This window comes from Squalius cephalus (assembly GCF_949319135.1).
Source record: "Squalius cephalus genome assembly, chromosome: 12".
Classification (NCBI taxonomy): domain Eukaryota; kingdom Metazoa; phylum Chordata; class Actinopteri; order Cypriniformes; family Leuciscidae; genus Squalius; species Squalius cephalus.
Genome location: NC_137133.1, coordinates 37,053,044 through 37,078,909, shown reverse-complemented (window position 1 = coordinate 37,078,909; position 25,866 = coordinate 37,053,044). Strand labels below are relative to the sequence as shown.

General features: G+C 40.1%; 1 protein-coding gene across 2 annotated transcripts; it reads left to right on the top strand.

Annotated features, from left to right (window-relative positions):
* LOC307168282 (GDP-L-fucose synthase-like) lies at positions 1-24,301 on the top strand. 2 transcript variants are annotated; one of them, XM_079888049.1, is made up of 10 exons: positions 1-107; positions 5,618-5,754; positions 14,227-14,341; positions 14,431-14,559; positions 16,715-16,788; positions 23,138-23,271; positions 23,362-23,493; positions 23,613-23,692; positions 23,879-23,978; positions 24,085-24,301. In XM_079888049.1, exons 2-10 carry the CDS (start codon positions 5,618-5,620, stop codon positions 24,138-24,140), a joined length of 957 nt encoding a protein of 318 aa, XP_079744175.1. In that variant the 5' UTR covers positions 1-107; the 3' UTR covers positions 24,141-24,301. The 2 variants fall into 2 exon arrangements, with proteins under 2 accessions (XP_079744175.1, XP_079744176.1); XM_079888050.1 differs by lacking the exon at positions 1-107 and adding an exon at positions 5,483-5,491.
* The last annotated feature ends 1,565 nt before the right edge of the window (positions 24,302-25,866 follow it).

Below are 25,866 nucleotides of genomic sequence, written 5' to 3'. Positions count from 1 at the left end.
GTCCTTAAATGTAGGAGTGTGTGTGTGTGTAACAAACCAGTGAGCTGGATTTGTTAAAATCATTTCCTTACAACTCACTGAGCGACAGCAAACGAGCCAGAGAGCAGGTAATCCAATCAATCAGATATGAGATAAATTATTATTTTTTTCTGATGATATGCAATTATACATTTCAGTTGAGTTCAGAGACAGTGTCTGATTGTCTGTCCAGCACTGTAAAGTAGCCTAGATGAACACATTTTTTTTAAATGTAACAAAGACAAAACTGAAATTCTTATTGTGGGTTAGAAACATGAGCGGGAGAGGACAGAAGCTGGACCGGGTTCCTCAGCCCTACAATTTAAGAAGGGTGTCATTTTGGACTGTGACCAAAGTAACAACCACTTGCTTTTAATTAACTTGATTCGTCCTTTTTAACTAATTTAAGATGTATATTTTTTTGTCTGTATATACATAGGCTACTGTATTTCTATGCATTTATTTAACGGAAAAACAATATAATACATTTGTCGCAGATGGTGGCTGTAAATAGGCACACGCGTGCATTTGATACGCACTTTATTGCGTGTAATACACACGCACCCCACACGAATAATCCTACCCATGCGTCTCATATAAAAACTCATTTTGTCGTATAAATTGCACGATAAACTCAATGCGTGCTATAAAGACGCATTTAGTGTGACCGGGTTGCAATACTTTAATAGATAATCCAAAAGGCGGCCACAGACCAAGGCATAAACTGCGCAACCACACGTATACACGGTCGAGACCGGACAAAGAAACACAAGCAGAACAGAACTTAGGCTACAAGATAATGAGGGAGATAGTTAGTGCACAGCCGAACATAATGGTTACCCAAGACAACAAACCACTAACTCAGGCGGTGAAACTAACAGAACCATGACAACATTGTAATATAATTATAACTTTGTAATTTCTTGTGCTCACTCTGTTGAAAGTAACTTAAAAAATGTCAAAAAAAAAAAAAAAAAAAAAAAAAAAAAAAAAAATTAAAACATGAGACAATATAATAAAAATCAGAGGTAATTTACGACAACCTTTTCTTAATCTACAACAAATACAAGTGCTCCATTTTACATGCATATTTTACGCATAAAAGCGTCGAAATGTTATTTATTTAGTTTTTAAAAATGTATTTAGTAAAATACAAAAAATACTGTAAGTAGCCTACAATTATTTAAGATTTAAAAACACTGCAGAACAAAAACATTTTTAGATGCGCCAAATAAAGGCATAATCATAAGCAGTTTGTCAAACGAATAGAGAAGAACTCCTTTAATATATCTTAATAACAACTTGATAATGAAAACGCAGCATTTAAAGTTGCTGTTTTTAAATGATTTTATGCACATTTGGGAACTCACGGCTAAAAGACACTAAATCCAAATAGTGCACATAAAAGGAACTTCAAGCATGCAGATATTGGTAAGATTATTATTTTAGTATTTTATTTTATTTATTTATTGATTTGATTTTTCATCTGCATTTAATACTATTCAACAGGGCTGCAACTAAAGATTATTTGGTAATCGATTAATTGGATGAAAAATCCAAAATTTATAATACATTAAAAATTATTTTTAATCCATTTTTTTTAAACAATGGAAAAGTCAGCTGGCTATTAATTATCATGTTAATTATTGTGTCTTTCGATTAATTGCATTTGCGAATATCGCAATATGGTGAAACGATTTTTTAACTGCAAAAGCTGCGATTACACCTGGTCACGTGACACGCAAGAGAAAAGCAGTCTGCAGATGTAGCATCAACTTGGCACGCTACGCATAAAGGCCTGGCATACAGGAAAGGATACTGTTTAATTTATGTGATATTATAGCCTATTATAATATATATAATTAATATAGGCTATAATGATATATTATGTTATAGATTCTCTCTCCAACGATTCTGGATCGATTCAGAGAATTTCAGAATCGAGTCTGAGCTTAGTTTTTATGTGCTTTAGAAACAACCGGATTCTTCTTGCCTCTAATTCTTGCCTCTCTCGCCCGCCGGAATTTTCTTCTAAATGCTCTTCTAAGGCATAATGTATGTATTTTGGAATGTAGTTGGCTTATATATTAAAAATATGAAAATCACTGAGAAGGCTGCTTTCAATTTAAAATAGCCTACTCACTCGCAGGGCCGGATTGACCATTAGGGCAACTGGTCACTTGCCCAGGGGCACATGACATCTAGGGGTCATGACATCAAAATACAAATTTCCAACGTTAAACAATTCTTCAATAATTAGCCTATTGTAAATGTGATTTTTTTTTCATGCATTAAAACTCTATCCTAATAATATTAATAAGAACATGCTAATTCGTCTCTTCAGTTACGTCACGCCAGCGCCCAGTAGGCTAGTAATTTTCTTCTTCGCGCAAATATTCGGATTTTAACTTTTTATGTTATTACAAAAATGGCTTAACCGCTATCTATGATACATTTAATAAAGAAAAACGTCTTGACAAAGATGACGGGACGCCGTAACAACTTGACACTTTTGTTGTTTGAAAAGAAAAATAACAGATAGGCTAGGCTAAGTTTATAACGATGTGAACATATTCAATTCAAAACCCAGACGACTGGCTAGTCTGGCCCGCCGTGGCATGGTCATGCAATATGGTTTTCTGAAATGTAGGCTATACGAACGCCAGTGAAGAATCCTCTGTCGGCCACCGGAGGTCTCACTCTCCTGAATATTAGTGTTGGTTTTGAACTACATTTCCCAAGAAGCCACATACTGGGACTGATTACTGCACATGATCTTCATCACCAGACTATTTAAACCCTGTCTGTTCATACACAAATTGCGAAGTCTTGTTTGCCCCGGCTGCATTTCTGAGCATTATCTTCTGATTGTATCTTCTGCCTGTTTTTGGACCCTGCCTTGGATTACCGTTTACGACTCTTCTCTGCCTGCCCTTGATCTCTGTTTCACCTGGACTCTCACTTCTGTTGTTAGCTGCCTGTCTTGACCTTTTGCCAGTTTTGACCACGTTTGTTGTTCTGTCTCTGATATTGTTGTTCGCCCTGGTATTTTGACCCACGCCTGTTTGTACACTGAGCTTGCACCTTTGTTAAATAAAACTGCACATGGATCCTAATCAGTCTGAGTCTGCGTCACAACATAGAAGCCACATGTGTGGCAGGTTGCAACTCTCAGACATTGCAATTTCTCTTCGTGACATAACTTTGTTTGACAGGACTCGGGTCTCTCTCTCCTGCTATGTTTTTATTTTCCAAGATTAGTTTTAACATTATGTGACCACTGTATATCGACATGATGAAATATTCATTTAAAATCATTCGTGCATTAATGCATTGCTGCATAATTATACCTGAGAATGCTTTTCGTTTCCACAGCGCACGATACCTAAGGGAACGTCTGCCAATTCCACCAACTGCGGTAAACGTAGTCTAATTTGTATTATTTAAAATTACTTTTAACTTTTAAAAACAGACGTTTTCAAATTCCAAAGCTTGCAGAAGGTTCCTAATGACAATACTGACTTAGGCTACAGCTTTCCTTAGCCTTGAGTAAATTAACTTGTCTAAGAAAATGATTCATAAAACGTATAAATATCAGTTGAGCCTATGTTTACGTTCGTCACTGACACAGACGAAAATGAAAAGACTATCAGTCAAAGTTCAGAAAGAAATAGGCCAGGATAAGGAGACTGAGAGAATAAGAAATATGAAGATGAGGAGAGAGCAGGTGTTGACAAATAATCTAATGACAAGCTATTTCTTATATTTTTTTGGCCTTCACAAGTCCTAAATTGCACATATGTAGGTCAGAGAAATCAAATTTTTCTCAGGGGAGCATGCCCCTGAACCCCCCTAACTACGGGGGGCCTTGAGTCTTGTTGCCCAGGGCACAGGAAATTGTTAAAGCTACACTGTGTAGGATTTTCTCCCATCTAGCAGTGAAATTGTATATGACTATACCAACTGAATATTACTTTCTAGCCCCTCCCATTCCGAGGGCGTTTTAACTCCTACGGCGGCCGTATTATTTCAAATATGCCGGCAGTCATGAGTAGGCTAATCTCCCCCTCGCATTCGTCTCGGTGCCACTGAGTGTAAAAACGCGAAAGGCGAAGCTTGAATTTCCAGGTATGTCCCTCTTTGTCTAATGTATTTTCAAGATGGATGCGCAACATGGCTTCCGCCATTCGAGCGACTCGCTCGTATGTATTCTAAATTGCAGATTATACACTTACGAGAATACTTAACTAGTTGGTTGAAGTGATTACACATTAATGAGAATGTATAATTTTGAAAGAACAAAGTGTTTTTTTTCTAAAAATCAACTTAAAGTATTACACAGTGTAGCTTTAATCCTGCGGCAGTGAGCGACTCATTGGTTAAATCAATGTACTTGCATCTCTAAATGCTTTTATGACGCGAAATTAATGTAAACACGGTCAGTTATATCTTAAACCAACAGGACAAACCACATCTTATATTTCAAAAGAGATCTGTGCATTAGTGTGAATGCAACTTATCGTATCTAAACAAAAAAAAAATAAAAAAAAAATCACTCACAGCTCTTGAATGGAAACCGTTCAGACAAGTCTACTTTTAAATAATGAAAGCACTCTTTGTTTATTGCTTGTAATATGTTTTTTTTTTCTCTTTGTTATTTACTAGCTTTTATATTTTGAAGCCATTTTAAAAATAGCCTATTTAAAATTCTTAACATGTAATATGTTTTTTTAATACACATGTATATACACATTTAATACACGTTTTTATACACATTTTTAATACACATGTAATTAAATAAAGATTTTAAGTGTTATTAATAAGATTAATTTAGAAAAAAAGTAGATCATGGAGGTGCCTAAAGATTCCCATCCCTACTATACAATGATTTATTGCTTGTCTTTGTTGAATAATACAGAAGATAAAGAACTTAAAAAGTAATCGCATATTAAATCGCAATCACAATATTGGTAAAAAAAAAAAAAAAAATCGCATTTAGATTATTCTTCCGTTATTGATAAACTGTTTCTTTAATTACCTTGAACAAAACTGAAAATCATTAACAAGACCTTTGTCTCAAAATACAGTCAATAATTTAAGCGATTCTAATTTGCTACTTAAATCTACTACATTTTAAAAAACATAAAATATTAGATCAAATTAGCACAGAATCAAATTTGCGCTGCTTCCTGCGAATCACGTCATGGATCAGCCAAATTTCCATGTGCATCTTGAAAAGCGGATGTTTTGGGAAAGTGCTCCGGCAAGTTTTTGTGCCATCTAGAGGTTTAGAGGAAAATAAAATCAAAGGCGCCTTTTACCCTGGTGTGCCACAATGTGCACAGGTATCATTTTAGTGTGACATCATGCCCTGCCATCTGCCAATAGATTGGCATGTTGACGTGCTCAGACTGGTTTTCTCTGCATGTATTTCATTGTGAGCTGAAGAGGAAGAAAAAAAAAAGATGTGATAGTACTGGAATCATATAAACCTGTATAAAAAGACTGTGCTACTATAGTACATCAATGGATATCTGATGTATTTACACATTTGTTAACCCCTGAAGTGTTCATCAAACTTCATTTCTCTCTCTTTCAGATGGACGGGCCGATGCGTGTGTTGGTGACGGGTGGCAGTGGACTGGTGGGACGAGCGATAGAGCGAGTGGTGAAAGAGGGTGAAGGGAGAGAAGGAGAAGAGTGGATATTCCTCTCATCCAAAGATGCCAATCTTGTGTAAGAAAACCCTCATCAGACATCACAACATAATTGATGCAGTGAGATCCAGGCAGATGAGCAATGATTGTCAGAGATCAAATTTTGAATAAGGAATAACAAATTTTATTAAAGGGGTGGTATAATGCCCTTTTCATGAGATGTAAAATAAGTCTCTGATGTCCCCAGAGTGTGTATGTTAAGTTTTAGCTCAAAATACCCCACAGATATTTTATATAGCATGTTAAAATTGTCCCTTTTTGAGGGTGAGCAAAAACACACCATTTTAGTGTCTGTCCCTTTAAATGCAAATGAGCTGCTGCTCCCGGCACAGGGGGCGGAGCTTCAACAGCTTGCACTCACACAGACATGCACTGAAAAATTTAAAAAACTTTTAGGATTTTATGTTCAAACCGGATTCAGACAATGATGGAGAGACTCAAGAAGAAGTGACAACATGTAGAAGCAACAGGACGTTTCTGAATGATTAGTTGGTGAATTTATGAAGCTGATGTGTAGTTATCTTCTAGTCATTGATTATCATATTCTGTCATGATAATCTATAAATCGTGTTTATGTTTAAGCGGGGTTTATGTAAATTCTAGGGTTGGTGATGTCACTAACCCGGGAGGAATGTGGTGTAGTCTCTACCAGCCGTTTGTTGTAGTCCTTAAAAAGCGATTTCTTTAAAAGCAAATATCTCCCTTTGCTTTGAACTTTGAGCGTTGTAACTTTGCAGATGTTGTTTATGATCAAACAGCAACATTACACACTAACGAAAGTTAGAAAAGTCAAATCATACTCAACCACCCCTTTAAATATCAAATTTTAAAATCAAATTTTATAGACGACAAATGAATTGTCAATATTAAATTGTAATAGCAAAATATTAAAGGGCACCTATTATGACTCTTTTCACAAGATGTAAAATAAGTCTCTGATGTCCCCAGAGTATGTATGTGAAGTTTTAACTCAAAATACCCAACAGATCATTTTTTACAGCATGTTTAAATTGTAATTTTTTGGGGCTCAGAAAAATGCACTGTTTTAGTGTGTGCCCTTTAAATGCAAATTAACTGCTGCTGAACAGCACAGGGGGCGGAGCCTCATGAGCTCGCGCTCAGAGTCAGGACAATCTCATCTGATAATATCAGAACAGGCTCAGTTGCGGTGTTCATTTCGACTCGGAGTCGGACAATACTGCCCACAGAGCCAGAGAATATATGCTGTATGGACATATAACAGGTATAGTTTAGTTTAATTATGGTTATAACTTATTTGTCATCTGCTTTTATCCACTAATACAAGCCTGCTGTAGCAAAACCCGTCCGAATGATGACCAAAATATACTGACGAGTTCAGTGAAGTTTATTGTACATCACACAAAAGATGAGCGTTAGTTTTACTCCAGAGAATCTCTGTAAGAGCTGAATAAACATAGTATAAGAAGTGCGCATTAAAGTCTTATCCATAAACTCTCTCTCTCTCTCCCTTTCATTATCAACAACATACACAGCGAAGTACACAAAACACTCGTTACAACTAACAGTAAACAAATATACACACCTTTTCAGTGGGTGCTAAATAAACTGGTAAACCTTATATCCGTAAAATGACTCGAAGAGCTGTCATAAAGAGCGCGCTCGCACTTTCATTTCTTCCGTGTCCAGTCACGTTAGGCCTGTTGCTCCGGAGAGTGTAAGCTGGATCACAAACAGTACAGATCCATCCTCGAGTAACAACGAGAGTAAATGAAGACTGCTATGTTCATTCTTACATCCATCAACAAAACACCTCAATCGCTTAGGAGACATTCTTGTCTACAGCGGCTCAAGCGTCGAACAATGGCGGACTCTGTGTCCAGCTCACTCAGGGCGGGGCTAGGCTCAAACTGAAGTGTCACTCAACAGTCGTGGGAGGGGCCTGCTCAATTCTACGTCACATTGCGCCGAATCTGAGAACAGCTCATTCTGAGACAGTGCTTATGTCAGCAGCCATATCACCCTGTAGCCCAAGACTGGTTGCCCACTGAAGCTAAGCAGGGCTGAGCCTGTTAGTACCTGGATGGGAGACCTCCTGAGAAAAACCAGGTTGCTGCTGGAAGAGGTGTTAGTGAGGCCAGCAGGGGGCGCTCACCCTGTGGTCTGTGTGGGTCCTAATGCCCCAGTGTAGTGACGGGTACACTATACTGCCAAAAGAGCGCCGACCTTCGGATGAGACGTTAAACCGAGGTCCTGACTCTCTGTGGTCATTAAAAATCCCAGGATGTCCTTCGAAAAAGAGTAGGGGTGTAGCCCCGGCATCCTGGCCAAATTTGCCCCTTGGCCCCTGTCCATCATGGCCTCCTAATCATCCCCATATACTGATTGGCTTCATCACTGTCTCCTCTCCACCAGTAAGCTGGTGTGTGGTGGGCGTTCTGGCGCAATATGGCTGCCGTCGCATCATCCAAGTGGATGCTGCACATTGGTGGTTGAGGAGATTCCCCCATCTATGTAAAGCGCTTTGAGGTCTCAGAAAAAGCGCTATATAAATGTAACAAATTATTATTATTATTATTATGATTTATTGAGATTGTAAAAAAAACACTGGGTGGATTTTTATCATTCTAGGGTGGTTTTGCTCACACACTGCCAACACACATTTATGTTCAAACACCATGTAAAAGTGAATTTTGCATAATAGGTGCCCTTTAAAATAAATCTTATAGATCAATAGATTATAACAAAATTCAAGTAGTGTATCTAACATGAGAAGTTTGTGAAAATCAGAGTGTAGAGAAAGTAAGATATCTGCAGAATGCAAGGACAGGAAAAAAAGAAGAAGCCTTTTTAGAGAGTCTTTTAAAACTAACATGCTGTGCATAAGTAACAGTAAGGGACTAGGGAAAGTATTACAATTATTTGTACTTGTCATGATTCCTGTCTTGTGTTCCTCTTGTCTTGTGTGGACTTTTATGTTATTTCCTGTTCTGTGCCAAGTTTTGTAGTGCTTTGTAATTTTTCTTATTGATTAGTTCCTGATTGTTCCCAGGTGTGTCTTGTTTGCCAATCTCCCCTTGAGTGTATTTATACCCTGGTTCCCTGGTTCCCTGGTTCCCTATCAGTCGGTCACTATGACGTACGTCGTGACCGACGAATAGGAATCTCGCTAGAGATGCCAATCTGCTTCGAGTGAAACTAAAACAAGCCAATGTACATCAGCGTGCAATCATTTGCATGTGCGAGCTGTGCAGCCTCGCAGCGTGGGTATATAACGAGCAGCTGGTGTGATTGCACTTCAGCTTTTTGCTTCGGAGCCAAGCACTTCGATGCTTCTACACAGAGAGTGCGACTTCAGACGAGCCTTTCTGGACCTCTCCTTCCCGATGCGGGTGTCACAGCACAGCAGCGCGAGCAGTTTTTTTTTCTCTTCTCTGTCTTTTTTGTTTTGGTTTTTGAGCAAACAAAAAAGCTGTAATAACAGCTGGTAATGTGCGCCATCAGAGCACTCAAAGGGCTCTATCTTGCACCCAGCGCAATTGACTTTGTACAGCGACTCATGTTTCATTCCTATTTTGCACCCGACGCACCGCGGACTTTTCCCTCCACAGACGCACGTCAGTAAATTAGGGAATGAACTTGCACTCCCAGCGAAAAGAGGAGGCGTGTTCCGGCGCAAACGTTCCCTGGTGCTATTTTGCATTTTCAGAAAACAATTCCGCCACTGACCAGGAGAAACCTCGTCTAAAGTCAGTGGCGCGATATTCAGATGCTATTTTAAGGGCGCATGCTTGGCCATAATCAATGTAGCGTGTGCACAACACACATACACTTTGCTTCTCTCATCTACACAGAAGCAGCTGTTTTCATTTTTGCAAATCATACATTATTACAAGGAAAAATATTAACACACGAGGGAAATCATTGTGGTGTCCATGAAGATGTGAAAAAATAGGCATAAATCTAGCTTACACATTTACCCAAATTATTATACGCCTGTTTAACCGAAGCTAATTTGGGTGTGTTTCTCCATCCCCAATGTCACTTCTCTGTGTTTTACGGCCCTGACGAGAACGTCGGTCTCCTCGGCTGTGAACCGCGTCTGGCGCCCTCCTGGCAGATCCGCCGTTATAATAGCAATCCGCCATGGAACATGCGCGTCTGCTCTTAAAGGGAATGTGAGATGACGCTCTGATTGGTTTATTTCACGTTATGCCCAAACCACACCTATGAGTAATGAAGCTACTTCAGACCAACACATTTTAGATTTGCGTCGGGTGCAAGAGTCATTTATCCCGCCGGTATAATAGCAACAGCGCCCGAGACCCGCCCACAAAGTTACTTGCGTTTCACGTTTGATACTTGCTTTTCAGATCGTTAAAATAGGGCCCGTTGTGTTTTATGTTATCAGATGTGGAATCCAACCATTCAGTAGGTCGTTTTTTTTAGCCGACTTTGAGTATTTCCATTTTGTGCAACTTTACACATTTACTATTACTATTATTAGTTACTATTACTCCACTAGGTCTGAAATATATATTGTATGCTTAGATCCCCTGGATCATGCTACAAACATGGTGATCTTATAGAACATGATGCATCGCTGTGTCTGTTATTGCATTTTGGCTTTTTTTCTTCTTTTTTTTTTTATACATAGTCTTGCTGTAACGGACATTGATATAAGACATACTGCAAAACAGTTTACTGTCAAGCTGTTAATTCCTGTAATTTATTGTCCAACATTCCTAATTTTTCTGATGCATGTCCTTAATTTAATTTCATATGTTGGTATTAATTCAGTGTTTATAATGTTAAAGCTAGGGTAGGTAATCCTGTTCAGAAACACTTTTTTTTTATACTGGGTGAAATGGTCCTTCCATCCTGAGAGTAGTCAATACATTATGTGTTCAGAAAAAGGAATGAAAACAATCAGACCTCTGTAGCAGCTGCAGGACAGTAAAAACTCTGACCAATCACTGCCACTCGGTCTGAGTGTAAAGAACTAATCAGATGCCTTCAGAGCCAGGAGGAGTGTCTTAGCAGTGTCAATCAAGTTCGCGTACGCGCTGATCGCCCCTCTCTTGCACAGCGCGTACCGTCATTCAAAATCAAGATTGCCGGTGTGCCGCAGCTGTGCTAATGGCGGACAAACAACCAAAACTACCAATTTCTCGAGTGGAACCTGCTCATACAACAAAGACAGGTAAACGGAAAAAGACCGATGACGATAAACAAGCCCGTCGGAGCCCATTGACTCAGTGTTAAAACTCTAGCCGCATAACATACAGATAAAATGTCACGCACTGTGCAAAGCAACAATTGAAACCTGCTAATTCACTGGCTTGTCATGTTGCTAAAATAATGTACTAGCAAACCTTATTTAGCATTACATATCGCTAGAATAATTATTTACATAGCCTACTGCAACGTTAGTTACCGTTATATTATCTTACTAGCTATTTATAGCCTAACTCATAGAAAGAGTGCAACGTTATAAAGTTACATTACATGTATTGCATAATACGTAATGATTTGAGGACCAAGTTTGTAGTCAAAGTATTGGCAGGCCAGTCAATGTAAAGCATTTCGTCCCTACCAGTGAATGTGCCATAACTGTTTATCCGTCGTCATCGGTGACCCTGCATGTTTACTAGCCTGCGCGTTCACGGCAGGCTCCGCTGTGGGGGGAACTTTACATAACAAAATACATGTTTAACAGCTAGTAGGCCTAACGTTATATGTTATGAATCTTACACGAAATTCATCTTCATCACAGTGCAACTAATGGAAATGGAAAAACGTGTATCAATGCAACCTGTTTTTAGCTTTGCCTTATAGTTATAACTAGCTCGTTAGCGAATCAAAAAATATATATTTTAAACTTTACCAATATCGATATGATAGCTTGATAGTGAGTAGGCTACTAAAATACATCTTATTTGTTTATATTCATAATGATAAAGTTAGATTTTTTTATTACATGTGATTCTGACATAATGCTACATGCACTGCGCTCCTTCCTCTCCGCTCGTCTCTGGTCAATAAATGCGTCTTCCAGCTCAGCTGTCGGAGTCGCGCGTTCATGTGTTTTGGGGGCGTGGCTTTGGAAGGACCCCAGAAGGGAGAGGGTGGACTGAATGGAAATAATGAGCTGTCTTTAAAACAGTCGTTAGAGGTCTACATACACTCGATTTTTATACTTTCTTTTTCAGAATACTTACATTTTAATTATGTATTGATATATACATAAAGTTTAAACAAATTTGAAAAATAAGTTTTTTAGACCATTCTTACCTACCCCAGCTTTAATACTTGAACTTCAAAGAATTCCAACCCAAACTGACATGGTTTGTAGAGAGCAAAGGTTTTGTGGAAAAAAAGTGGTAGACTTAGGTCTGTCAAATAAACTGGTAAAAGGATTTGATGATCACTAGTCTAGTGATTGTAGCCTACGTTATTCTGTGTTGTCATCATTCAGGTTGGATTTCAGGCACTTTTTTTTTTTTTTTTTTTTTACAAAGCAGCTGATATTGCCATAGCCATAGCGAGGAGCTAGTGGACTGCCGAGTCGCTTTCACCCCAAATTGGCGGAAGCGTAGCGCTGCTGCTGGGCTCTGGTGTTGCAATGGAACATTCTATTGGCTTTCACTTCTTGTCAATATAAATTTCTTTGACCGTGTCCACGCTGCTCACAGTACACAATGAAATGAGCAGTGCGAGCACTATTTCAAAGCCCCAGGTGCGCACCATGCTGATTTGCTTCACCTGGCGTTCATTCCTGTGTGACGAGAGGAGTGACAGCGCAACAATACCATTCTGTCAAATAGTTGATACTGTTACGGTCCCTGGTATAGGTCAGGGTGTAACACAAACAACAAAACTTGTTAGTTAGCCTTTTTTTTTTCTTTCTTGTTCTCGTTTGTTTTCAGAGCAGTATCATTTAAGTTTTACAAAACAATCTCCTGAAAAGAAAGAATCAAACAAACAAAATAAAGTTTAGAAGCAAAATCTTCAGGGCTGAGCTAATGCCAAAACAATTAAAAACAGAAACTAACTTTCCCACACACAAAAAAAACTAACTTCCCTATTAATCAAAATAAAAGAAACAAAACATAAAATAACATACCCTGTCTACTTAACTAACCCAATAAACAGGAGAAAAAACAAAACAAAAAAAAACAAGGCACTCACCCCCTACGGCTTCTCAAATAATTACAAAATCACAATCTGTTGTGCTACATTTTCACCAGCAACAACAACAGGTGCAATCAAAGAGGCAGAGAGCTCCCTCCAGAGGAATTCCAGGGAATTTATAGTCCAGGTCTCTTCTCTGGCTTTGCATTAAGTCCAGGACCAATCCTAAAGGAGGAAAAGGAGAACAGAACAATGTAACTGTATTACGTCACAAACGTAACAATATATTCAAGATAGTAACGGTCATGGTTTACTAGATACCACAACCATAATAAATAGCGTCTGAACAAAAAGAGTAGCAGTGTGTAAATATAACTTTTAGTATAACTTTTAATTATCAAGCGTAGCATCAGTTCTGGCAGGTCACGTTAGTCAAGCTCGCATCAGTGACTCTCAGCTGATACACGTCTACCTATAGGAATACAACGCCTATCACTGTAAACATATATAAGCTCCTTCAGTATTATCAACAGCTATAGCGTTTCTCCGGAGCGATTACCCTCCTCCATCCCCAGCTCCACCTGTCTCCAGTCAGTATTGCATTCTGATTCCCCTTGAATCATTGCTGCTCTTATCCATGCTAGGCTCCCAGAACAGATACCGACAATCCAAACTATATGCTAATTGTCAATCGTATTTGATGATTGTGGTCCTGACAGAAATTGCATTGCAGCGATTTAAAGTCTAATCCTAGCGTATAATTATATATTGACAAAAAATACATGTCTACATATGGCAATAATTGTTGAATTCGGTTGGAAGTAATTCTGAATTGGTCAGCAGAGAACGCAGGTGGTCGATTGCTAGTGACGTCAAGAGTGAAAGTGCAAGTCTGCCGCTAGACCCTATTGGAGGATTTATGGTTTTAACACTTTTAAGAGAATATAGCAGATCTTGCAGTATGTCATGTCTGTAGAGATGAAAACAGATGCACTTTGATACCAAGGAAATATCATGTAACAGAATTCTTAAGGAAAAGTATAATAAGGAAAAATGAATATAAAGAAATGAATGAAAGACATCAATAAAAAGAATAAAATTGAATAGATTCAAATAAGTAAGATTTCGCATACACCAATAATCAATACAATATCAAATCATCACATATAACATGTACTTTATATTCTAAGCTCAAGTTATAGAAAACTGTGCAATATTCCCTAATACCTAATTAGCTTCTATTTTATTTAGTTCTTTCTTAGTGTTTACAAGCGTCATATTAGTTGATGAATGGAATCTATACAAAGAATAAGCTCAAATATAAGAATTTTCATTTGTGTCAATTGCATGATAACTGTATTTACATGTGCTGTTTCAGGAGCGCTGAAGAGACGAGATCAGTTTTCCAGAAGCATCGTCCGACACACGTCATTCATTTGGCCGCCATGGTGGGCGGGCTCTACAAAAACATGAGACAGAACCTGGACTTCTGGGTAATTATAACATTAAGTAGCATAAGGTTGGAAATATCACTGTTGGATAATTGAACTGTACATTGACTGTATTGTTTTGTTGTTTTCAGAGAGATAATGTGCACATCAATGACAATGTGCTGTACATGTCTCAGGAGTTCGGGGTGGTGAAGGTCGTTTCTTGTCTGTCTACGTGTGTTTTTCCAGATAAAACCACCTACCCGATAGATGAGACCATGGTAAATACACACACACACACACACACACACACACACACACACACACACACACACACACACACACACACTCTTGTATTCCTTCCAAGGGGTTGTTCCTTCCACACTCCGCACAAACACTTTATATGCGCCAATATAAAATCACACATCTATCTAGGTTAACGTCAAAGCTAGCAAGCCATGTAAAGTGCCAACTATTTAAAGCGCTGTTTACATGTTACACCTGTGCTTTACTAGAATCACCCTCTGTGATTTGATTCTGGGACCAGGCCTGGTCTTATTGTGTTGATATTTAAAGATGATGGACAGGTTGTCAGTGCCATTTACTTTGATTACTTTGATCCTACACAGAACAAAATTAAATCTAATTAAACAAACTAGCTTGCCTTCTTTTCCAGGCCTTTGAAAGAAAGTTTGCAAACTTAGAAGTATTGTTTATTGTTAGGTCATGTTAATTTCAGTAATTTACTACAAATACTTTTACAAAACTTATGTTTGATTACAGTTTTTTCCAATTGCTAACACACTAAAATGACATGTACAGCACAATTATCTAAACTGACACACAGAGAGCAAAACCTCTTCTCAAGTCTGCAAAAGTCTAAACACATTTTCTGCTTTACACACATTTTGCAATTCAAAATGGCACTTTTTAAACACACTGAACACGGTTCTCTGCGTAACACACAACAATCTGACATAAAGTCACATGTTTGCTCTTTCAAAACACTGCCATTCAAAATGACACTACATGATCTCATTGGCCAGTACATGTGTCACCTGACCAAACACCTCAATGGTTAATTGTTAACACTTCAATCTTTTTCAGTTCACTGTTTTTGTGAGCATATTTTTGTTCAGTCCAATATAAATATTTCTGCTGTGCATATGTGGCACTGACTTGTTTGGTGAAAAATAAAAACGTGTGTGTATCTGCAAATATTTCTGTGCATGTGAACAATCTGAAGAATTTCCTACAATTTGAACTATTTTAGTATTATGGCAAAGCATACTAAAGATGAATGCTCTTCATTATGCCCAACAGTGTGTAGTTGGTTAGACAAAAATCTGCTAATATAAATGAAGTGTGTGCCATTTTGTGCAAAAGTTTGATTTTGATAATGCTATATGTAGTTTTGGTTGCAGTACTTAATTTTGCAGGATATATTGGGTATTTTGCAGTTTGGGTGTGTGGTTTTGTGAATTGCATTAAGTATTTTGATAAAACCAGCATAGTCTGCAAAAATGTTAGTAATTGGAAAAAACTGTAATGCACTAAAGTAACTAACGTCAATGAATAATTTAAGTCAAGTCAAGTCAAGTCTTCCCCCTCTGGGTAGTGTTTGTTTGTATTTTGTTTTATTTTTATTATTAATAAAAGCCTTCATCTCTCACCCACATCCCTGACAGTGCCAGTTGGCAGAAAACACAGTGTATTGCAGCCATGAAAGCCAGCAAATGAACTGGGTCAGAGATTGCAGATTCTACCCAACCTAAAAAGCCTTGGCATCCATCTAAAAATGGGATAAATAAAACATGGATAAATTAACTTGGATTAACTCCTGTTGCATGTCCTCGAGTGAGTCGACTCTGAGGAGGACGCGGCGGGAAACATCTTTCCAATATTTTAAATGTGGCCTGCAGTATCCAGTTCAACCGCTAGCTGTTAATATTACTGCACCTTTAAAAACTGCTTTTGTCTTTTATTCCTTCCTCCTGCGTTTTCATTAGTCACCCAACCATGACAACACTTTAATAAGCAGATGTTGGGTACGTTTTCCTTTGAAAAAACATCACAAGATGTTCTTCTTGATATTGTGATATTCATTAATTCAACTCAAATTTCCTCCACAGTAAATAAAGACTAAACTGTAAAAACAACCTTTGGGTTTTTGATGTCAGAAACTCGAAAGCATTAATTGAATTTATTTATATAATTTATATAATCATTTATATAATATTTGCACCAAAATTTATATGTCAAAAATACCTGTTGGGTGTTTGTCCCATCCCATCATGGTGAGAAATACTGATTAAAAAAAAGCATGAATGTGAATGCCAGTGTCTTACATGAGTCTGTAAGTTACATGAGTCTGTTTGCATTAATTGTGTTTATGTAACTTCTACAGACATATTTCTCTCTTTCTGTCTCTGTCAGATGCACAACGGTGCCCCACATGAGTCTAATTACGGTTATGCCTATGCCAAACGCATGATTGATGTCCACAACAGGTGAGATTTGATCTCTTAGTGTCAAAGTTAATTGGTTCTTGAGTGGGTGTATCTCAGATCACATGTCTATTATGAAATTTTGATTTATGAATAAAAAAACAAAGCCTACTTTTAAACCCACTGGGTCTTAGGCTGTTTGTTTACAGTGGGAGTGGCTGATGAGGTCATGATGAGGTCATGATGAAGTCACATCATGACCACAAAAGTTTCCCCCGAAGGTTTGTCAATGACTTCGATATCAGTAAAAGCATGATCCTGCTGTTGCAGTCATCTCATGTCCATGTCTCATTCTTCACCTACAAACAGTACATCATAAAATTTGGATTACACACATTAATTTCTTATTCAAACAAAATCCTGTCATCCAGCCATCTCCTCCCTTCCTCTTTCATCCTCATCCTTTTCACTAAAAATGTGTTTTAGGTAGACAGATCAATACAGTACAAAGAACATTAAAAAAATGTAGGATGTTGGAAAATAATGTCTTTTCTGTTAACCAAATGCTTTTAAACATTGCTATTGCTTCAATGCAAAGGAACAAGCGCGCCGTTATTTGCTGCGTTTAGCAGATTCTGAAGAAGCCAATAAAGTGTACAACACATTTCAGTTCACAGAGTGAGAAGTGAATCAAATTAATTGACCTAAAAATACATTTAAAGAATATTGTAAGCCCCCCCAAAAAATCGGCATGTGTTGTTTTACGAGAGCACAAAGCTCAAGAAACAATTGATGCGTATGTCAAAGATCTTTGCAAGGCGAAAGACTGAATTTGAAGATCTGTCTGATTCACTTATCAGGGATAGAATCGTATGCTGGATAAAAGACGTCAATGTGCGTGCAAGATTGTTGCGTGAGGCAGACCTCCTGTTGGAAAAAGCAATCGACACCTGGAGGGCCAACGAGTTAATGTCAAATCAGATGAAACACAAAGAAAAGGGGAGGCAAAACAGTGCAAAGTGAACAGAAAAGTAAATGGCAGGCAGTGGAAAGTCATTTACATTACATTTAGTCATTTAGCAGACGCTTTTGTCCAAAGCGACTTACAAATTAGGACCAAGTCATCGTGAAGAGGCAAAAACAATGCAAGAAATGTTCAATATGTTTACCAACAAGAATGCAAAAAGTGCCCAGCTTATGGACAAACTTGCAAAGCATGCAACAAAATAAACCACTTTGCAAAGTGATGAACAAGATGATTTCTTTGTTGGAACCACTGATGTGCAAGCAAGACAGACAATGAAAAATGTGCACACGGTCATCACTGAAACACAGACGGAAATAGACAAATGGACTGAAAGCCTGAAAATGAACAACAAAAATGTTACATTTAAATTAGACACTGGAGCAGCATGTAATGTAATACAGTCACTGGAAACTCAAAAAAATCTCACTTAATTACATATTCTGGCCACAAGATGTCACCTGTGGGACAAGTTTACCTGTCCCTCACCTATAGAAACCAAAAGCACAATATTCGGGCTAGAAAGACTGCTCTCATTTCGAGGCAGTTGATATGTAGGCGCTTCTCCGAGTTCGATCCAGAGGCCAGAGGTTGGCCTGCCCTCGTACAGAGCCCCCAACCTAGGTTGGAGGCGTCCGTCGAAATCACCTTCCTCCTCGAGACTAGACCCATGCTTACACCTGACTGGTACCCGCTGGTGTCTTTCCAAGGGGCCAGGGCTTTGATATAGCCGTGGTTTACCCTGATGCGTAGGTGGCCGAACTGCCACACATGAGCCGGGACTCGGGACAAAAGTGCGGAGGACGTGAGCCACGTTGCTCCTTACCAATGTTTCGACCACAACATGAAAGCGAGAGCTCACAGCCTCATGTGAAGAGTAGGCCCCCCAAAGCACAGAACGATTATTTTTCAAAGCTCTGAGGAGAGCTTCAACGACACAAATCTTGGATTCCCATGTACTCCTATGCCCTACACTGAGCCGGGCTGAGCGGGCTACACAGCATGAGCCAAAATGCATAAATGTAAATGAGTACAGTTTCGCTCACATCATGAAACTAGAAGGGAATAGTGTGAGTTAACAGCCTCAGCTAGAGTGCAATGAGCAGCGCAGCAGGATCAGTCCTCGTAGCAATGGCCAATGCCACCTCTTCATTTTATGGGATGACTCGTTAGCGCTAGAGTAAGAGGAGGATGACAAGAGACTGCTCCCTCCACCATGGCCTTCATCTGACTACCCTTCAATGTCTGCGGCTGCCGAGGAGCAGGGAGTGGTCATCGTCATAGTCAAGTCAAGTCACATTTATTTTTATAGACGCTTTTTACAATACAGATTGTTTCAAAGCAACTGTACAGAGATAATAGGAAAATAATGCAACAAAGTTTGTTTCCAGAAGAAAATAGCGTCACAGTCCAGCTTTAGTAAGTTCTGTGATACTTCATTTTTGTTGTAAAAAAGTTATTCATGTAGTTCATTTACATATACAGCCGCTCTGGAGAAAACCGTCATATCATCGTCCAGCTCAGTTTAGTTCTCATATATTGGTGTCAATGCAGATCAATATTATTGTTGAAAATTAAATACAATTTTACATTTTTGGTCATATACCAAATGATGAGCGAGCTACAGCTCATGAGGGACAGTGTAACATCCAGCATCACAACCCACACTCTACCCCTCGAAGCTTGAACACGCTCAGCCTAGACAAGATCCTGAACAGTATGACGCCCGGTCCCACACCCCGAGGCCAGAACCCTATTTGCCCATATCCAACCGCAGCCCAGTATGTATCACACAGATGCCGGATCCTCAACTCAGTACCCAGTCTGGCCTGATATGAGCCAACCACACCCTGATCAAGGCAGACAGTTCTTGCCTGCATCGGCGACTCTGGGAGGAGGAGAGTACAGGGGCTCAGCGGCGAAAATTTCTCTCTTTGTCCATAAGGACCCGATGGAGTTCTCTTGGCTGAAACTAGCCCGCTAACACTACGGAACTTTTCAAGTATCAGATTCTTGGGGATCATGTGAAACTTAAAGAGACCTGTCTCATCACTGACTCCTTTATCGACTAGCCCAGGCCACACACAGACACCATGGCAGCCTTGACCGAGAAGTTCGGACAGCCGCAACATGTAGCCTTGCAGAGGATTGCAGCAGTTATGGATTCACCTGAGATCAGAAGAGGCGATATAGCTGCCTTTGAGAGGTTTTCTCTGTATGTGCAGTCACTCGTGGGCATGCTACAGACACTGGACCAGATGGAGAAGTCGAGCTGAGATGTGGCTCACATGTGGCCTGACTCCTCACCAAGCTTCCGATAGAGAAGAGAGCAACTTCCAGTGTCAAATGTTCCATCATCCCGGACATACTCATACACTACTTGACCTGGCGGAATGGCTTCGATACGAGTCTTGGTTCCAAGGCTATGACATTCCTTCAGACATCCGTAACCAAGGGCTGTCAGGCTACCAAGTCAAGAAGCGATATCAGAAAGTCAGCAGCTATGGTTCTACACGGAGCAGAGAGCTATACGCTGAACCGAGCAACCAGACAAGAGGGTCAAAGCTCATCCGCGGCGAGATGGAAAAGCAAAGCAAAACCCTACTGTCCATATTGCGAGGGCACGAAGCACTTCCTAAATAAGTGTCCCGTTATTCAGAAACTCACCAGAGAGGAGGTCATAGAGTGAATCAGAGTAAATAAGAGATGTTGGAGATGTGAGAGAGCACATCAAGCAGCGCAATGTGACCTCAAGAGGCTCTGTGATGTGTGTCAACGGAAAGCATCTGAGAGTCCTGCATGATGCCAACGCATGCCCCAATGCTGAGCAGCCAAAGGCTGAAAGCTTTCTAGTGAGCATCAGTATGAAAGTTCTCCATCTGCCCATCAGATCATCTGCCCACTATAGTGTTTTGCTGAAAGCCATAAGAGTGCTCCTGTGCAAAAGAGACAGGACACTAGACACTTACTCAGTTCTGGATGATGGGTCAGAGTGCACAATGCTCCTCCCTGAGGTGGTTGACAATCTGGGCCTGGGCCCCATCTAATTACCCCTATCGAGCCAGAAAGAATGGCTCCTCCTGGAGATCCAGCAGCCATTCATACGAGACTGGGATGTACACTTCAAGGACCCGCACACCTTACCCAGTGGGCACCAAGCACCCAGCAGTGCCTTTTCACTAGTGTCTCACCCCAGACGACGGAGCTGATGCAGAATGTGGAGAAGCTCTGGAAGATGGACATACTGCCATACCAGAGCAGCAAACTGGCAATGAGGTAGAAGCAGGATAAGGAAGCAGCTTTACAGTGATAACAGGAAATTAATGCAACAAAGTTTGTTTTGGCTGTACAGCAGCTCCAGAAGAAAATGGTGCCATTGTCCAGCTTAAGTAAGTTCAGTGCTGATTCATTTCTGTTGTATAAAAAGTTATTAATTTAGTTCATTTATCTATACAGCAGCTCTAAGAGAAAACAGTGATGTCATCGTCCAGCTCAGTTCAGTTCTCATACAATGGTGTCAATGCAGGCAGATCAGTAATACTGTTAAATATTAACCGTCCCCAACTAAGCAAGCCATAGGCAACAGTGACAAGGAACCCAAACTCCATCAGGTGACAGAATGGAGAAAAAAAACCTTGGGAATAACCAGGCTCAGTCGAGGGGCCAGTTCTCCTCAGGCCAAAAAATGAACATGGTTAAGATTCAGGCAGCATTACAGGTCAGAAGTCAGATTGTGGATCAGGAGCATTCAAAATATTTATCCAGTTCCATCTGGTTGAAGATCGGATTCATCACGTCGGTATGGAGGCGGGTTTATTGAAGATCAGTGCCACTGGCTGTTGTGTTGATGAGGTCTTTACATGGGAGAGTCTAGTTGACACAATCTCGGCTGACATCCAGGCCTGAGTTGTGGTCGTGTCGTTGTGTGTCTAGGCACAGGTCCTAAGACTAATATTAACGTAAATGCCATTCTTCTTCTGATGTAACGAGTACATCAGGTGTTATAGGAAGTGTTCCGGTTGACCTAATTTATGCAGCCTACAATCATTTAACTGATTTGAGTAATAGAAATTGCTAATGTGTTGTGTAAGCCAGGTTAAAGAGATGTGTTTAGTCTAGATTTAAACTGACAGAGTGTGTCTGCTTCCCAAACAATGCTAGGAAGACTGTTCCAGAGTTTTGGTGCTAAATAGGAAAAGGATCTACCGCACACAGTTGATTTTGATATTCTAGGTATTATTATCAACTGGCCAGAATTTTGAGATCGCAATAGACGTGAAGGACTATAATGCGTTAAGAGCTCGCTCAAGTACTAGGGAGTTAAACCATTTAGTGATTTGTAAATAATTAGCAAGATTTTAAAATGTATACAATGCTTAATAGGGAGCCAATGCAGTGTTGACAGAACTGGGCTAATATGGTCATGCTTCCTGGTTCTAGTAAGAACTCGAGCTGCTGCGTTTTAGACCAGCTGGAGTTTGTTTATTAAGCGTGCAGGGCAACCACCCAGTAGAGCATTACAATAATCTAGCCTTGGGGTCATGAACGCATGAACTAACTGTTCCGCATGTATTGAGAGCAAAGTAGGAAATTACTAGTCATCCAATTTTTTATATCATCTACGCATTCCGTTAATTTTGTGAATTGGTAAGTTTCGTCAGGGCACGAAGAAATATAGATCTGAGTATCATAAGCATAACAGTGAAATCTCACGCCATGCTTCCTAATGATATCTCCCAAGGGTAGCATGTACAGTGTGAAAATAAAAGGTCCTAGTACTGAGCCTTGCGGTACTCCATGCTGAACTAGTGATCAGTATGACATCTCTTCATTTACTGCTACAAACTGATAACAGTCAGATAAGTATGACTTAAATTATGCCAATGCAATTCCACTAATGCCAACATAATTTTCGAATTTCGAACATGTCTATTCAAAAGAATGTTGTGGTCGATAGTATCAAATGCAGCACTAAGATCCAGTAACAAGTATGCTATGTTATAATTAAGTCAATTAGTAAGTCCTATAATTACCAAAAAGTACCAATAAATGCACCTCTTGATATCAATAACATCACAACATTTAGTTCCATTCAAGAGGTGCATACATTTTTGATCAAGAGCTTGTATTGACAATGCAAGAGTCCAGCACTCTGTAAAGTCTCCTCCAGCACATCCCAAAGACTTTCAATGACTTTAAGGTCTGGACTCAGAGGTGAAAATGATTCTTTATGCTCCTCCCAACCTTAGTGGCCCTCCAGGACTGGAGTTTGACATGTGCTAATGATAATTAATTAATATTATTTTTTTTTTCCTAAGAAAAACTGATATGTACATGAAATGTTTCCAAATATAGTATTTTAAGTGTGTGTGTGTGTGTGTCTATTAGGGCGTGTTTTCAGCAGTACGGTCTGCGTTACACAGCTGTCATCCCTACCAACATATTTGGACCACATGACAACTTCAACATTGAGGACTGCCACGTGATGCCGGGGTTGGTACACAAGACGTACCTGGCAAAGAGTGAGACATGTTTAACTTTCTGGAACAATCTGAAGCCACAGTCACATTCAGAGTGACCCATATGTTGGTAAATTTGCGTGTGTTTTGTAGAGGAAGGTAAATCTCTGCAGGTCTGGGGTTCAGGTAGCGCCCTTCGTCAGTTCATCTATTCTGTGGATCTGGCTCGTCTGTTTGTGTGGGTTTTGAGGGAGTATGACGAGGTGGAGCCCATCATTGCGTCAGGTACTCGACCCGTATTTGACATCACACATGTTAGATTACTTCATCAGAGCTCAATGGCTGATCAGATATCAAGATTATGTCTCTCTTGATTTTCTTTGCCTTTGTGTCTTTCTCTCTAGTCGGAGAGGAGGATGAGTTGACCATAAAGGATGCTGTGGACGCTGTGGTTGAAGGGTTTGGGTTTAAAGGTGAAGTGATTGTATCCTTTAGAATATAAACATTGTCTGCAGTTATTTTTTACAGCTGACAGAACTGCTATCTTTGTTCTGTGGAACTCAAAATAAGATATTTTGCACAATGTCCCGATTGTTCTTGAGCTGTTGAGCTTAAAAAAAGCACCACTTGAATGACAGAAACCCTTTAACCCTTAACTAACCGCTCTCAGTATGACACTAGTAAATCAGACGGCCAGATCAAGAAAACCGCCAGTAACGCCAAACTACGCAAATACCTGCCAGACTTCAAGTTCACACCGTTCAAAGCAGGTGATCAATCTTCACTTCTCGATTCAGCAATTACGAAATGTTTTTTCAATAGTAGTAAAAAGCAGAGACCAAAACAAGAACCTTTATAAGTGCTTTCCTTTTACAGCCGTCAAGGAGACGTGCGATTGGTTAGCGGCCAATTATGACATCGTCCGTAAATGAAGATCTTCACATCTCATTGGCGGTGGGGGAGCATCTTAATGCTGGAAACCAATGATTTATCAGACTTTTTTTTTTACTAATTTGTCAATCAGGGTATGTTCTGGGTTTATTGTCTAATAATCTGTACTGTGAATTGCTATAATACACTCATATTTTAAATCATGTTGTTTAATGTCTTTTTTATATACAGAATTTTTTTTTAACATTTTAAGGCCACAGTAGTCGATTGTCGAGTTCACGCGCGTGATCATAGGTACTAAACCTATGCGCGTGAACTCGACAATCGATTACTGTGGACTTCGACCGAAAACAGGAAGAAAATACAGGTATGTGCGCTGGCTTAATAAACATCATTTTTATTAATATCTTTCACATCTGCTGCAGTCAGATTAACCCGCGTTCACCCCGAAGGAATCACTCACATGACCTGGGCACTTGTAATGACACATCAAGGATGTTAAGAGGCTAAAAGCAGGTTTAAAAGCAGGTTTAAAACCTGCCCCATTGAAGTCAAAAGGGTGCAAATTTTAAAAAGAGGATAACTCGGTGTAGGCAACACCGATTTTTGTCGTTGTTCTCTGTACTGACAGCACTCCAAATTTACAAAAAAATGAGCTCAATGTTAAAATTGACTGGAGTTCTCCTTTAATAGCACGGCCGTCTATGCAATACTCGTTCCCGTTTTTCTCAGGGAACCGAGGTTACGTGAGTTACCGAGTACGTTCCCTTTCAAAAAACGGTTCACTCGTATTGCGTAGCTAGACGCTATGGGAACCCAATTCAATCATGCTGTGCTGTTTTAGCTGCCGACCTCGCTCTAAACTCCAGCCTGAGACTGCAAGGCCTGATGCTTAGAGTAGAACCTTGAGTCAGAAGTCCAACTGGACCCGGACAGATGTCGGAGCCCACAGAAAGGACACTTAGCGGTTTGGGCTCTTTAGAGGCCAACATCCACTTAGATAGAAAGGATTCGTGCCTGCAGAGCCGGCACCTCCAAGTTGTAAAACCTCAAAAATGTGGACGGCGTGGACCAGCCGGCCGCCGCACAAATGTCTTCAATTGGTAAACCACTGGACCATGCCCATGAAGAGGCCATGCCCCTTGTGGAATGAGCCCTGACGCCTATGGGGCATTGAAGGGCCATTGAAGCGTAGGCCAAAGAGATAGCATTCACTATCCAATGTGACAATCTTTGCTTTGTGACCGGGAGCCCTTTGGTGCGGCCGCCGAAGCAAATGAAGAGCTGTTCTGTCTGCCAGAACGGAGCAGAACGCTCTATATAAACTCTGAGAGCCCTGACGGGGCAGAGTAAACTTAATTCCCAATCATCTTCCGACAGGGGAGGGTCAGATAGCAAAATGACCTGGGCCCTGAACGGAGTTGAGAGCACCTTGAGCGAAAGTGGCTTTAAGTCAGTCGACTGAAGCGGCTCGAAAGGGGGTCCCCTAAGGGCCCTGAGGACCGTGGATAGGTCCCATGAGGGAGGACAAGGCGGGTTCAGCCTCCTGGCACCCTTGAGGAAGCGTACGACCAGGTCACTCTTTCCTTTCCTGTGGCCGGCCAATCCTGCTTAGTAACTGCTTAGGACTCTTTCCGAGAGGTTCCTGGGTACCTGTTGAGGGGCCAAACATGGAGGGCCCACAAGTCAGGACGGGGGTGCCAGAGTGAGGAGGTCCTCCCAGTTTCTAGAGGCTACATCAAAAAAGTTTGGGTCCGCCAGAGAGGG